The 16,282-nt window shown below is 37.1% G+C and overlaps 1 protein-coding gene and 1 non-coding gene across 7 annotated transcripts in view; one reads left to right on the top strand and one right to left on the bottom strand.

Moving 5' to 3' along the window:
* Positions 1-16,282, top strand: part of Adgrb3 (adhesion G protein-coupled receptor B3) — a 707,451-nt gene that overhangs the window by 339,066 nt on the left and 352,103 nt on the right. For all 6 annotated transcript variants that reach the window (XM_040729329.1, XM_040729332.1, XM_040729333.1 and 3 more), the window contains one exon: positions 799-907. In XM_040729329.1, coding sequence (XP_040585263.1) covers positions 799-907 — 109 coding nt within the window. The remainder of the gene's footprint in view (positions 1-798; positions 908-16,282) is intronic.
* LOC121133399 lies at positions 7,204-7,307 on the bottom strand. Its single transcript, XR_005870226.1, has one exon. It is a non-coding gene; the product is annotated as a U6 spliceosomal RNA (small nuclear RNA).

The following is a 16,282-nucleotide window of genomic DNA, read 5'->3' as shown; positions in this document are numbered from 1 at the left end:
GTACCATGGTGCTGGATAACACACTCAAAGCACATAAGTAAACTCACTTGCTAGTAGGTAGATGCATAGGTAACTAGGTAGCTAAGTGGAAAATGCAGGTCCAGAAGTAGATGAGAGGATGGATAGATCCTGCCTCCATTGCTAGCAGACTTGCATAATGGCTTTAGCTACATTGTTAGCCTCCCTGAAATTCTGTTTTTGGCCTACAATAAGTATAACACTCTTTCATAGGTTTGTTTCTTTCATGTATGCATGTAAGTTATTTATATTATAGCTATGATTATAATCCTATAATTACTGCTAATGTTGGTCATACAATGACTAATGCAACGGCTAGAAATAAGTGTTTCTCACAAGGTATTGACTATACAACAGATTTACTATTTTTAAATATATTTATGATAGCAGTAATACTTGTATTTTTCTTCTCTTGCTTGTCATATAGATATCAATCTAAAAATGCCAGGTTCAGTTTCAGTGTTTTATTATTTAAGCCAGGAGTTTATGGAAAATAAAATTATGTTATTTGTGTGTAGACAATCAAATAAACACTTTAAATTTTCTTGAGCTTTTAGAGAGTTTAATTAGTGTATCATGACACTTCCAAAGCTCTTTCTGTGTGACATCTGGTATAAGAATTATTAATTTAAAAGCTAACAGATGATTCCAGTTGCAGACATTTCTCCAAATAAATAAGAGTTTATTTGTGTTTTCTGTTATGTAGAATATCTTACTTTCTAGTTCTTTATTACATTTTATGAACTTTTCATCAAGTCTAACTTGCACTTATTTTTCTAGATTTATCCAGGCTCAATAGAGTTAATGCAGGTGATTGAAGATTTTATACACATTGTTGGAATGGGGATGATGGACTTTCAAAATTCATACCTAATGACTGGAAATGTAGGTAAGAAGTAGGAGTATTCCTCAAAATTTTACTGAAATTAAATGCCAGAGTTTGCACCACACATTTTCAAGGTTAATGTTCATGTTCATGTTTTTAGATATATGTGAATGAATACATTGTGGAAATTTAGTGACTGTGTTTTATTTAGAACAAACCCCATGTACATTAAATGAGTATGTCTGTTTAAATGCATACTTTTGCATGATGTTTCCTTAAGGAGACATAAGAAAACATCTGTTCACCCAAGGTACGCTGCTAACTGCAGAACAAAACTGTTATTTCACCAAAATCCAGTTTGGTGAATGAATGTGTTTCCTAGATCTTTGTCTAAGAGTCTGCATAAGGGATTAGTTATAAAGTCCTGGGTAATCCAAAGGCTTTTGTATCACTGAATGACCTACCCCTGTGTAGATGACCCCTTAGGATAGCAGCTTGCCTAGAGCTTCTTATCCAAACCAAACTGTAGATAATTCCATCCAAAAGTCTCCTCTCTTGCCTCAATTGTTTGCTTAATGAACGTAACCTGAAGGGGGCCTCTTGAGTCTCATAGCTTACTCAGCTTCCTGAGTATTATAACTATTATATTAGCTACCTAAATCTTATAATCTCCCTTCCTCCCTCACTTCTCACCCCTTCTTTTCCCTCCCTTTTCTCTCCTCAGTCCATGACGGAAAATTTTAATGTGACACAAATGTCTACTTAAAATTTCTTCCCCTGGCTCTTATACTGTTTCTAACCCCTCCTCCATGATGGTCTTTGAAATTTTAAGTGGGTGATTTGGATGTCTAATTCCTTTTCCCCATTTTGAGTAAGCATGGAACCACTAGTCCACTGTCGCTTCCGCCTCGACCAGCAAGGAAGACTCAATGCCCAGACTCTTCTTTAAGCAGTTTATTCAGGAACCTTGAATAATCTTCTTCTCCCGGGGAGCACCGGGAAGCGCCAACCCACAGCTTAAAAGCCCTTGGGCGGCCAACCCCAGTATGCCACGTGGAACATGCAGATAGGTCCATGTTCACGGAAGCAAGCCTGATATCCAGCCTTAGCCAAATACAGGAGTTGTTTATCACAGAGAGCACTGGCTGTCGCACTAGCAGAAGGCAGAAGCCAGCACCATCTTAAGGGTGCCGCACTTCGCAGCTCTCTACAGTCCATAGCAATCATTTATTCTCAGCATCTTAGATAGCTGATTGCCAGTAGTAACCACTGCCAACCTGAAAGAGTAAGCTTCCTTCCAAAGGCAAGGGGCTTCTGTATCAGTTCCAACTTTATTTCTCCATGCCATAAAAGGAAGTAGCAATAAGAACTTGCAATGTAATTCTGCTATGCAACCAGCATTCATCTCAATAGCTTTTATTGCTTATGGGGCTTCAGCGGAGGCAAGATACTTCTAGGATTGGGATCTTCCCTCAGTAACCCCATGGCTCCTGTGAGTGACATTTTCTAACAACACAGTGTGCCTGTTTGCGGATTCTTCAGTTACTTTCTTTACTGTTATCCTCAGCTGTTCCAAATTTGTAGAACACTCAAAAGTTAGCATTATATAAATAATGAAATTATTTATAGAGTGTGGGCAAGGTTTCAGATTGACCACTGTCATTTTAAACAAATGTCAATGGGTTTGGGGATTTGGAAGGAAGAAGGTAAAAATGAAATTCTAAATCCAATGAAGCATCACTTATGCTAACTGTTTTATCAGGAGAACAATGTTAGACACAGTGGTGTAGATGAGGACACCATTCCATCTAGGCCTCCTTGAATCACAGTCACTTTCTACTAATAACCCCACAGCCATATCATAAGAATCATGCTGGGGCACAACTCTGTGGCTATGGTGTTTCTTTCGAGCCATGACGGTCATGGCAGGGCTGACTCATGCTGCTTGGCGTACTTCAAGATTAAGGGGGTATTTCACCATGGCTGTAAACTGTCCGTCAACTACATATGGCAGCTAAAACGTTCCTTTAAAACATCCATCTTAAGTTTTTCTACATGGGGACTCCAGTTCAATAGAAATATTGTCACATTTACTTTTGAGTAACTTTTTATATCTTTACATTTTTTTTTCATCTATTCCTGAGTGCTTTGGTGTCTTAAAAACTGAGTTTATATACCAGTCTAAATCTTCCAGATATGCTAGAGACTTTACATAAAATTCGGTCCCCATCATGGTATTTAGCAAAGTCAATGAAGCACCATGTGAGGCTCAAGGGCCCTGATGAATTAATTTCTTTTTTTTCTCCTAAGACCACATTCCTATCAGGTCCAGTGAACTGGGCATCAAACACCCCCCTATCAAATACACATTTTTCTCACTAATGTTTTCTTTTTGCCTGTTATCATCCAGTTCCTACTACTCCTGGTGACCTAAGCTGGCAATAGCTAACTGCCCCTAATGGCTTTTATGAGCCAGTGTGTCAGGGACTAATTTCCCCCATACTGCCTTTGGTTATTCAGCCTTTGTCTCAGAGAGGCATGTGTACTTAGTTGAATTATTCAGTTTCTCTTCTCCATGGCACTCAGACAGATCCCATCTGCAACTATGTCCACAACCACATGAGCCAAACTTTAAAAGCATTTATTTCTTGTTCAAGTGCCTTTCACAGTCCAAATAATTACCACGGCTTTCTAAGCTAATTTGTACTTTTTACCCTTACATATAGCTGACTGTAGGAAACAGCAAGCCAACATTTCCAACTCATTCTCTGTTTTCTCTGTTCCTCCTTATGAGTAGAGACTAGTGCAGAAACAGTATCTCCATGTGGGTTTCCCGTGTGCACGTCTTTCCTTGTGTATACAAGTTCTGTCAATGCGGAACCTAAGTTACAGACGTCTTCTATCACCCAGAGAATGGTTGTGTGATTGCCAAAATAACCTACTGATAAATCCCTTCTCATATATGGTATCTCCAAGGGATTACAATATGTTTTCTAGCTCCTAGGTCATTTTGAGGATGTCGCTGTCACCCAATGAAAACCACAATACCACATAGAACAAGATAGCCATCATGGGATCTGCCCTTCCCAAGGTGCTCTACTTTCAGGTAGCTCAGTATATGCCAGTTGGATGCAATACCATGGCAAGGGGCATACACAGGTCACTACAGCAAGAACATATACACAAGGGGAAAGGTAGTCTGTTGAACTGAGATAGGGCACCAATGATAGGCTTAAAAACTGTAGCACAGAGGTACAGCTTGGTGAACTAGTGTGTTTACTGGGGGTGGTGATATAGTATTTATGATCTAACAATGCTTGCCTGGAGATCAGAATGCAAAGCTAGCCACAGCCATAGAGGCCAGGCAATGGTGGCATGCAACTTAAACCCCCGAATTCAGGAAATAGAGACAGATGGATCTCTATGAGTGCAAGGCCACCCAGGGTTACATGAGAGTGAATCAGTCTAAAAGGGAAACAGAGCTCATACTTTTAATCCCAGCACTAGAGAGGTGTGTAAGACAGGAGCAGTGTCTTAGACCTGGCATTCAATCTCAGGGCAAATAGTCTCCAGCCACGTTGAGGACAGGCTCTCCCCAGCCTTGGTAGAGGTGAGAACTCTCTGGCAGCTTGGCTCTATTGCTTCTCTGATCTTCAGCTTGAACCCCAATATCTGTCTCTGGGTTTATATTATTTGTGCTGCATCTGGGCTTACCTACAAGAATGTGGGTGAGCGGTTATTTGGTTATTTTGAGGATCATCAAAGGCAGCTGTATTACTAAAAAGCCCACTCCATTGTGATTAAAACTCAAGAAAGTTATATTCCTGGAACTCTACCAAAACGGCAGGTGCCTCCCTGAAAGAACTTGGCTTCCTGCAGCAATTTTCTATTGTGTACATGACCTTGTGCAGAGACATTTAAGAATTGTAGCCTTTTGACTGGAGGGATGGCTCAGAGGTTAAGAGCACTGGCTGCTCTTCCAGAGGTCCTGAGTTCAGTTCCCAGCAACCACATGGTGGCTTACAACCCTCTGTAACAAGATCTGGTGCCCTCTTCTGGCATGCAGGCAGAACACTGTATACTTAATAATAAATAAAATAGAAAAAAAAGAATTATAGCCTTCTCAATATCCCGAGTCTTATAAGTCTTTGAACTTCTTCAGTCTTGTAGGTTTCATTGTCATCCTGTGTTTTATAATAGTTCCTCTTCCACCACGGAGTGAATATTTCAGTATAATTGAAGCAGGCAACACACACTTATATAGATACACACACACACACACACACACACACACACAGAGAGAGAGAGAGAGAGAGAGAGAGAGAGATGCTTACCATTGTATGCACTTGTATTAGTGCCCATAGGCCTGCAGTGTGTTTTTATATGTGTTCCTATAAAGGCTAAATCATGCTTATTTTTACATTTGCTAAGTGTAACCTTGCTATATATCAAATATAATTTGGAATATTATGCATTAATGATTTTGAGGAAAAAATGAAGCTTCATTACTGTCTATACATTGTTCATAGGCTATTGAGTTCCTTCAAAACACTAATTATCTTGAACATGTGTTAGACTGTTGTGGAACATTTCAGGATGCTTCTAGAGGACACATGGATGTGCTATGGTAGGGTTTTCTGAAACACCTTCTGGAATACAGTGGATTGCTCAGATCCCTGTAGTGGATTCTAAAATGATACACACACACACAGACACACACACACACACACACACACACACACACACACACTTACTTCTTTTAGTTGCTGTTACTGTAGCATTTCATGAGACTCTATAGAGGAACCAAACCCTCACACAATGTTTTCTACTGAGCCAGCAGTAATCATATTATGTAAATGGCATATTTTCTCTTTGTAGATGAGAATTAATAAAGAATAAAGAAATTGTCTTCTTAATTATTACACAAATTGATTTCATGACAATTTACAGTTTTATTTTTGCTTAAAGCTTCCTGTCTTGATTTTACTGTGTTCCAGAAAGATTTTATTTTATTTTCCATGCTACAATTATCTTCATATAGAAATAATGGAGCTCTGGGTAAATCAGAGTTATTATTATTAGTAATCTCAATTGTCTGAGGTGTTTGCGGCCTGTCAATTCCATATAAAGAAGTTTAAAAAATAAAATTCCAGACAGTAATTATTGACTGGCTACTGAAAAGAAATCTTATGTTTCCCTGATTTGCCTCCAAACAATTCTTAAAACCTTAGTATAGCTCAGTGGTTGGAACTCAGAGCTATTCTGTACAAATAGGAATTTCACAAGGTTTATCTACTAGCATCAAATTGCATAATGTGGATAATTGTTCAATGTACTAGAATGATGTACCTGAGTTGAGAACCTATAATGTATTAGCTTATTCCTAAGACCTAATTTAGGAGAATGACAGTCTTCCTTATATAATTTTCACTTATTCTTTTCTCGTACAATATACCCTAATTAGAGCTACCCCTCCCTCCACACTCCCCTCCTCCCATCCCCACCCCATCTCCTTCAGAAAAGAGCAGACCTCCCAGGGATATCAACCAAACATAGCACAAGTTACAATATGACTAGGCACAAACCCTCACATGAAGCCTGGGCAATGTAACACACAATAGGAGGAAAAGGATCCCAGAGGAGGCAAAGGAATTAGAAACATGTCCACTTACTGTCAGATGTCCTTCCCAAACATCAATAAAACAGCTATAACATATTTGCAGAAGACATAAGGTACACCCATGCAACTCCATGATTGCAGCTTCAATCTCTGTGAGCCCCACACCCCATGAGCTATGCTTGGTTGATTCTGCATGCTGTACTCTCCCAGTATCCTCAACCCCTCTGGCTCCTACAATTCCTCTTCCTCTTCTGATAGTTTTAAGATTGAGGATAATAAGTTATACTTAAAATCATGGCTTTAATTCATCAAGATAAGAAGGTCTATGTTCCAATTAACTTTGTGGGGAAACAACCAATATATCTTGAAATCGTTTTCTTCAAAAATAATTCAGTAAAAAGTTTCAACAGATCTTTAATTAAAAAGTGTCTCCGTGTAGATCACTTTCTGGCAAATGAAGATTTACCTTTGCTAAAACATATGAATAGAAGAGTGTAAGGAAAATGTCCAAGTATAGTTAGTTTTTCAAAAGATATATATAATATCAAGCAATTTAATATGGCATTTGAAAAAATATTCTCCAGAAAGGAGTTAAGCCAAATGGAATAAACTAAATTTCACATCCCCCCCAGGAAGTTTTATGTGTCAACTCAACACTCATTTAAGATGCAAATTTCACAGTCACTTCATGTAGTATATGATATTGACTCACCTTTAAGACTTAACATATTCATTTATTTTTTCTATGGAACACTTCACAAATTTGCATGTCATCCTTGTTCTGGGGCCATGATAATCTCTGTATCGTTCCAATTTGAATGTATGTGTTGTCGAGGCATTCACAAGACTAGTTGAGTTGTTTTTAATTGTAGACATAGAACTAGACATGCATTCACTGAACAGAATCCAAAAGTCAGTGATATGTTAATTGTTGTTAGCCAATGGATTGTGTTCAATTGCAAGCAAAACAAAACAAAAGTATTACTAAGCAAAGCCTTTTATTGCTGTCACTAAAAACACAAAATAATTGATTCAGACCTTGTGATGCTCACCTGCCATACATTTCAGCAGTCAGAATCCGAGGCAGGAGAGTTGCAAATTCTAGCTCAGCCTTAACTCAGAGCAAGACAATGACCCCACAATTTAAAAGGTAAACAGAGTTTTAACCAGCAAGCAAATGAGGTTGGAGAGTAAATAATAATTGCATAGGTAGCTGGAGAGATGGCTTAGCAATACTGGATTCTTTTCTAGAGGACCTGGGTTCAATCCCAGCACCTACATGGTGGCTCACAACTGTTTGTAATGCCAATCTTAGGGTATCTAATGACCTTGTCTGGCTTCTGTGGGTGCTGGGTGTATATGTATGTAAAGAATAAATGAACACAAAGCACCCATACATAAGAAATCTTTTAAAAATCATATAAATAAATAAATTAGCATGATTTGCATCTGCCACATAAAACAAATGCTGGAAATAATACTATTTAAATGCTAAGAAGTATTTCTGGAGAAGGAAGCATTTGATCATTTATGCTGGATTTTAAAGGTTTGCTTTTTTTTTAATATACCACTAAAGATGAAAGGAAATATTAGCAAGCAGATGGCTGCATTAATTACATCTTTTTTTAAAAATCAAAGATGATAAAGAGATGCCAGGCTATCTTTAAGAATATTTATTTCTTTATTTATAAAAATATTTACTTCTTTATTTATAACTCCGGCTTTAGAGGATCAATGCCCTCTTCTGGCCTATATAGGCATCTGCATGCATATAGTGCACAGACATACCCTGTGGATACAGCTCTGGTATGAAGGATGTTATAGCAGAAAATAGAGTTACATCTATTGGAAAAGACTGAAAACATGATTAATATCAGTTAAGATAAAAGAGTCTTGACTGCAGTCGATGCATGGCATAATGAAGAATTGAATTTAGTAATAGTATGAATAAAAACTAAACATGGGTATGAATTTCAGATTCTCCCTGAGGCTAGGGTGATTGGATTCTATAACTGATAGTATTGTGGGAGAGACGAGGGGATGGACTGAGATTTTATTTATTGAAGAACATTTGAAACTATTTCTCAAATACTGTTATTTAGAAAAGGGCAATCCCCAAATGGCAACCAAAAATGAGGTCTTGGATTTTAGTACAGAAGTCAAATCAATAAACATAGATGGTGATCAAATGCAGTCAAACATTATTCAGTGGTTGAATCTGTGTACATGTTTTCACTGATCAAGACAGCAGGAGGATACAAAAAGAAGGGAAAGTGAGATGATTCCTTCTCTGAAAATAATCAGGGCAGGTATCAGAGGATGGATGCTTAGAGGGTACAAAATTCCCCAAATAAGAAAACAGTCAGTGTCAAATAATTGACAGGAGAAAGAACATTTTGAAATAATAATACATCTATTGATATCTAACTTCTAATAAAGTTTAGAGTGTTTCAACATTTTAAAGTATGTAATTATTGATGGCATTATATGAACATCCTAAGGAAAAGTACAGACACAGGGAATGAGGCTTAAATTTCCATGCCCTGGGTGGCATCAGTGTAGATTGTTTTTAACTCTTTGGGGACCCACCATCCAGATCCAAAATAAATACAGGGAAATTTATTCTTTCTTATGAATATCTGGCCTTAGCTTGACTTGTTTCTAGCCAGCTTTTGTAACTTAAATTATCCCATTTCTCTTTAACTATATTTGCCCTCTGAGCTTTTTGCCTTTCTTTAGTCCATATGTCTTTCTTTCCTTCTTATGTTGTGGCTAGCTGGTTGGCTAATGCATGGAACCCTCCCCTCCTCCTCTTTTTCTCATTCCTCCGTTCCCTCCTCTCTTCTAGATTTCTCCTCCCATTTATTATCTCTGCACGTCAGCCCTGCCTATTTCCCACTTCTGCCTAGCTCTTGGCTGTTCAGCTCTTTATTAGACCAATCAGGTATTTTAGACAGGCCGAGTAACACAGCTAGCGTTACCGAGTTAAACAAATGCAACATAAAAGAATGCAATGCATTTTTTGTATCATTAAAAAGTATTTCATAGTATAAGCAATTGTAACACATCTTAAACTAACATTTCACAACATTTCAGTGGTCATATCCTTAAGATTTGATTTAGTTGTCCACAAGTATTTACTTTGCACAGATATATGCTGCTGCACCCACGTACTGCTGTCTCACAACTGTTCTCAGGAATTATTCAATGTTGGCAATATCAGACAAACAGGGAATGGTTTTTTAGCTGATAATATCTTCAAATACTGTATGTAGAATTTTTGGCTGTAAAGAATTTCAAGTTTTCTTCCTAAAATACAAGATTCTTGAAAATACCATGTCTTGGTCTTCAGATGAGTAGCAACAGCATTTCAGTCATATTCTGTAGCTGTGTGCAAGGCCTGGCTTCTCCTTCAAAACTTATTTTCCTCCTCTCACTGCTTACCTTTGTGTTTCACACATTCCCATCACTTGCTGAACCTCCTTTCTTAAAAACATGACACATGTTGACACCAAGCCCTCAAAATAGAGAAATTTGCATCTATTTTTTTATTTTTATTACTGACGTCAGTTCAGTTAGCTAGACTAGGTGTTAAATGTGTAAGGTTCTCCCCCACCTTCTAGCCTTCCACAAGTCTTGCTAGACACCAGGAATAAAAGAGTTCCTTTTCCTTGAGTCAGAAAGAAAAAAAAATCAGATACGAGTTTCTTTATATAGTACCGTCGTCATACAGCTCCTCCTAAGAAAATAGTTGAAGTCTTTTGACAACTCTCCGAATGATATGCAATGCTATGAGGTCTTTGATTGTTTCTTTTTTGTTAAATAAGAATTATCACATAATATTGACGAATCCACTTATTCCAAATATTTCGGAGTAGAAACTGTGGGTAGGATAATGCAAAAAGTTATTTCAACTTTTTCTGGGCACAAGTAATGCAAATAACTAGCGGCTTATGGATGGGCTCTTGTGCACTTAGATAAGATCCCCAATTTAAAGTGTGTCTCAGTCCCAGTACAGTAGGTTGGTAATGAGTCACAGATTTAATTCACTCTATATTGTCTCAGTCTCTCATTAACTACATGTCATGTTCTGCTTTCCATTCTAAGGCTTTGTCAGTGAATGAATTTGACAAAAACTCTTGCTCTTGTGGGATTGTGAAATTTCTGTTTCATATTAATGAGACACATGTCAAACAAATATCACCCAATATGCTCAATGGTTGTAATTCCTATGAAGAGAAATAAAGCAATCTGCCAGGTTTAGAAATACAGAGTGAAGACAGGGATCCCATTTCGTGAAGGCCAGGAAAGGCCTCTGACCAGTAATGTCTGAAACGGCAGAAAGACCTTGAGAACCTGAACTGCCATGGCATGTATAGACTGAACACTCTAAACAGAACAAAAGCAGTGTGTAAAGGCCATAGTGCACACAAATTCTTTACACTGGAGTAATGGGAAACTCCAGGAAGGTTGAGGTGCCTGAAGTGTGGCCATGAAAGAAAGACTGTCAAAGTGACAAGAAAGGAAATTTGGAAGGCATTTGGCGCAAGACTTGGAAATAAGACAGAAAGGGAAAAAAAGCTGCAGATTTGCGCATAAAAATGGTATAATCTGATCTGTCTTTTAGTAGATTACTGTAACTACAAAATGGAAAATAATAAGCTGCATGGGATGTGAGTGATGTACCTGAGAACAGGGAGAAGATGCAGGGGCTTGTGATAGGTGACATTAGAAATGATAAGAAGTTATAACAGTTGGTCTTGCAGATTTTATTAACAGTTTAGATGGGTTGTGAATGAAAGAGGAAGTTTTCTCCTGGGCAGGGTGCTGTATCCAAGGTCATAGTTATTGTGGACGCTGATGCAGGAAGATCTCATGAGACTTGGTATCCAAGATTATCTCAGAAAAAACAAGAGACACAAAATAAGCATTTATATCCTTTAGCATGTCTAGAACAGTTTAAGTTAGAAATCTATCATGTGACTGTTCAAGTGTCTCTAAAGGTCAGAGTCCTGTGTGTGTGTGTGTGTGTGTGTGTGTGTGTGTGTGTTTGTGTGTGTGTTTGTGTGTGTGTTTGTGTGTGTGCGTGTGTGTGTGTTCAGTTTCCTCATTTACATATCAGTCCTTACTCCTACTGTCTATGTCAATTTCACGGAGGTGTTCGTGGGAAAACTGATCAATATTATCCATGAAAACATTACCATCTTATCATCATTCCATCATCTGAATCCTTGGGCAAAGGACAGAATGAAAATAGTTATTAAAATGATTTTATAAAAGTGTGCTTCATATTAAGCTGTCAGTTAAAAAATGAAATAAGCCATTTTTCCCTGTTTCAGGTTTAAATGAGGCATGTTTTGCCCGAAAGTACTGGCATATCTTATGGATACATAATAGAAGAACTCCTAAAAATCGGCCATGCCCAACTATGAGCTAGTCCACTGTATTTTGTTTAAGGAAAATCTTTTAAAAATTAGAAATATATATAAGTGGTGTGCTGTGTGATTGAAGGAAATTTTTGAAAGTATTTTATCTCTACAGTTTAAAAATATTATTTGCAACAGAACTATTTTCAGTTAGAATCCTAGACCTTAATTTAGAAACATTAATACAGTTAACATGTTGCAATATCAGCAGGCTTCTAATCTCTTCTAAGTAAATCAGGATGAAAAGTAGTTACATGAACATCCAGGTTTATCTAACCTGTCTTAGGTACTTACATTCAAGAACACAATTATTTATCAAGTCATTATACAATAATACTTTTATCACTAAAGATCTCGAAAGTATCCTAATAGGCATTCTCTCTTATCTTAAATAGCCCAAATCTCCCATGCTTTTTATGTTATCCTGACATTATCCCACCTTCTAATCTGAAAACTGCTCTGCTGTGACTGTTATATATATATATAGTCACTTCTAAATCTCTATTTAATACGTTTTGCTCCTTTTCTCTCATTTGTCTCTCTTATGCTCTTACAACAAAAAGTTGGGGCCCCAAACTAGTATCCAGGTATCTATGATGTCATTTGCCTTGACAACCTTGTGAGTATAGAGGGCACTCGTGTGGTTTGTCCTCTACCAATGACTGGCCTTCCAAAAAAAAAGAAGGAGTTTTCTTTTGCATCTTGGTAAATAAAAGTTAAAGATTTGTTTCATTATTTTTGTTCAGCCAGTCATCCTCTAACCCACTTCTGTTATATTAAGGAGTTTTTCATATGACTCTTGGGAAACTTACACATGAAATTCTGCTTTTGTACACCAGTGTTAAATTATTCCAGATCATTTGTTTTCTTTTGAACTAACAGTCTTCATAAACACTTATTCCATTAAGAAAACCGCTTTTTGCCTAATTATACATATTAAAGGATAGCTGAATTATCCTTGCTATAAATATTTTAAAACATATCTCAGCCAAGGAAATATTATTAGCATGGTACTCATACAGTCTTTATTCCTACATTTTCCATCCAGCAGAGAATGTTGCTATAGGGATATTTCTTTGTCTCTACTAAGTATTATTTGTTTCATATCTGTTTATTCTTTAATAATTTATTTTATAAATATTAGTAGTAAAAATCTTACAATAAAAATACACACCATACACTAAAATTAACCAGATTCAAAATCTATACTTCTCAATGAGCTTCTGTACTGTCAGAATAATCGTTTTGAAGCTGTGGAGCTTCACTTTGGACTTGTATTTTCACTATTGAATATATTCTTATGCACTTATCCACAGTGAAATAAACCTCTTAATCTCTAAAAAGTCTAAGGACACACAAGCCCACAAACCACAGTTTACAACACTAAAAATAGAAAATGCATAATAATTTCCAAGAGCTTTGAGAAAAACATGGGGGGGAAATGTGGAATCTTCCACATTTCCTACTAAAGGTATACATACCTATGAAGAAAAAATGGGCAGCCTGTAGGAGGCAATGTATGTAACAGAGATGGTGGAGTTTATATGTAAGTGTTCAGGGTAGTTATCTTTTAATAGAGAACCAAAACCTCAAAATTAAATTTTCTGATAGAATATGGGAGAATTCTTGAATATCTCAGGCATTGACATATACCTAGTCATAATTTTTTCAATCCAGTTTCTTTTGTATCTGCAATGAAGTTGTTGATGAGTTTTAAGCATTTAGTGATTTATGAAGAGAGACTGCACAGCTGAGTATTTGCTTTGTCCTCAGTTTGGGAGATTGTCAGACCCTACAGCCAAGGACATGCTTTCTAACATGGGAGTGAGCAGCAGGGCCATCTGGGACATGGAATTGCTTTTTGTTTCCATGGAGAAGTTCTAGCTTTTCCATGCTGGGTTCTTTCTTTTTGTTTAAGATAAAGTCCTTTCAAATCTGCTAGATTTACACTTGTGAGTATAAACGGAAAGATAAACTCTAAAGCTTCCTGAAAGCAAGAATTGAGTTTTTTAAATGTTCTGGTCTCTTCTGGTTTGTGCAATATTGTAAGGATTTAGAATTAGTACAAGTGTTATATTGTATCCTTCTTTGCAATTTAGCTCTTCTACTAAAAGGATGCAACTGTCTGTGCCACTAGGAAACTAATCCTGTTTCAGCTGTTTCTATGGCAATAATTGCTTATCTCTATGACAATACTGGTCCAGCTCTGTAATAATAGCCATGTAAAAACAGAGGCAATGAGTCCCTCTGAACAATTTATTTTCATGTTTTTTTTTGTTTTGTTTTCATGGTCTTTTCTGCTTTCAAAAGCCTGCTTTATTTGGCTATACCAAGACTTCACCCTCTTCACCTTCACCAAAGTCCCCTTTACTGCATCTGCAGACTGAAAGGAACAGTCTCAGAATAGAAATGAACACTCTTCCATCCATACAAGTGTGGGGATGCTCTTCTGCATCTTTTCAAAAATGCTGACCAGGAATTAGGGCACACTCCTGTAAACTCATAACCCCAGTTTTGAGGAAAGATCATTGGAAACAATATAATAAGACACTATTCCTGATTAAAAAATAATAAAATAAAGTGTGCTGCCTTCAGAGCTTGGCATGTGGATAACAACATTCCATGACTAAGAGACCTTCTGCAAGTCACTTCATCACTAAAGTTCTCCGATGTGCCTCTCAAAATAAAATAACAATAAAATAAAATAAAATGCCTTTCCTGAGGTATTACTGTTATTATTCTATGTTATGTATATTTGGTATCTGTCAAGTAATGGGGCCTTTGTTTTGTAATACACTAATTATGGGTTATGTAACTATGCTAACATTATTCCATTCTCTCTGACCATAGTCCATTCTCTCTAGGAAACTATAATGTTACTACTAAAGTTTGCTACCCTATATAATGTAAAAAATCTAAACATTATGCTTGGCGCACACTTTACAATGAGGAAAAAGATACTATACTCCTAGGGCATTTTATAACTAAACAAAAAAATGTGCTGTGTGTTTGAGAAGGAATGTATGCCACAATTGCCTTCTGGAGTATGATGACAATAAACACACATAAAGGCTTCAATGGCCATTGGTGTCTTATGGAGGTACTCTTCACCATGCATTTATTGGTCATGAGTCTAATTGCAGGTCCATTGAATGATTTCTAGAATCCAGAATTTAGGAATGATTTAGTGTCCCTGCTTCTTAAGGTCTCATGTGTAGTTAAAGCTGTTTTTGCACTTTGGTAACCTACAGAAATTTTCTCCTGTCCATGTACTGATGAGGCCAAGCCCTGCTTAGCTTCAGAGACAGGATGAGTTCACGTACTTTCTATGTGGTATACAACAGCAACCAAAATTTTGTGTATGAAGAATTTTAACTTTAGATTGTGAATCATTTTCATAGTGCTCATAATGTTTCTCTGCAAATCCTGTGCCAGTCTTACAACGGCAGTACCTTTACTGCTGTTATTCAAAGATGCATACCCAGAACCCATAACTGGTTTGTATAGAATCTGTGCTCACTTAGTGTTTGCTGAATATGAGTTCTCCATGTTGATCTATTACATTCTCCATGCTGGAAAACATATGCATGTCTATATGCCACATGTTAATTCTGAGATGAGGGCATCTAATTTATATTTTCATATCAATTTTATTAATAATTTGAGTCACTAAAATAATTTCATTATTAGCAGTTAATTAATATAAAACTCCGTGTCCTAAATATCATCAGTCTCCAGAACAGGTCTTGTAACTTCCAAGAGCATATTAAGCTTAGTACCCCACCTAAAGACTCTGCATTCTGAATATGGTGTTACTATATATATTAGCACAATAGCAATTATTACTATTAATACTACCATCATTGTTACTCTAGGATGTCGTGAGTGTTCTTATCTCTCATGTTTCTCCTATTCAGAATGCCCTTTCTTCTTTTCTCTGTATTGTTCCAATGCCTCTGGAATGTAATTGGTCTTTACCCGCCCTGGGGCCCACACAGGCAGTTCCTTGCTCCTTAGCTCAGACCTATCTGTTAAACTCACCTCAGACAGTCATGGTTAGAGTTTTCTTCTTGATCTACTTCCTGTTATCCACCTCATCCACTCTTCCTCCATGGTGACAATTATCACAGTCTGGAATAATATGAATTCTCTTTTTCCCTTGAGGGTTGGATCTATTCCTTCAGCCATTTAAAGACTAAGACTTCATGTTTCCTGTTCAGTCACTAATTTTCCATGGTAGGGAAGTTGTTGGAATGCCCTGGAATTTAATGGAGGGTATTTGGATGAAAGTATTCACAAATGAGTGTTTAAGTCTCTAATGATGTCTTTACTTTATCAAGATAAAGTACTCCCCACAGTGCCAGCTCCTCAGGGAATGTGTGACTCACTATC

The sequence above is a fragment of the Mesocricetus auratus genome, unplaced genomic scaffold (genome assembly GCF_017639785.1).
Source record: "Mesocricetus auratus isolate SY011 unplaced genomic scaffold, BCM_Maur_2.0 Super-Scaffold_100021, whole genome shotgun sequence".
NCBI lineage: Eukaryota > Metazoa > Chordata > Mammalia > Rodentia > Cricetidae > Mesocricetus > Mesocricetus auratus.
Note: the sequence above shows the minus strand (reverse complement) of the source record. Positions and strands in the feature narration are given on the sequence as shown.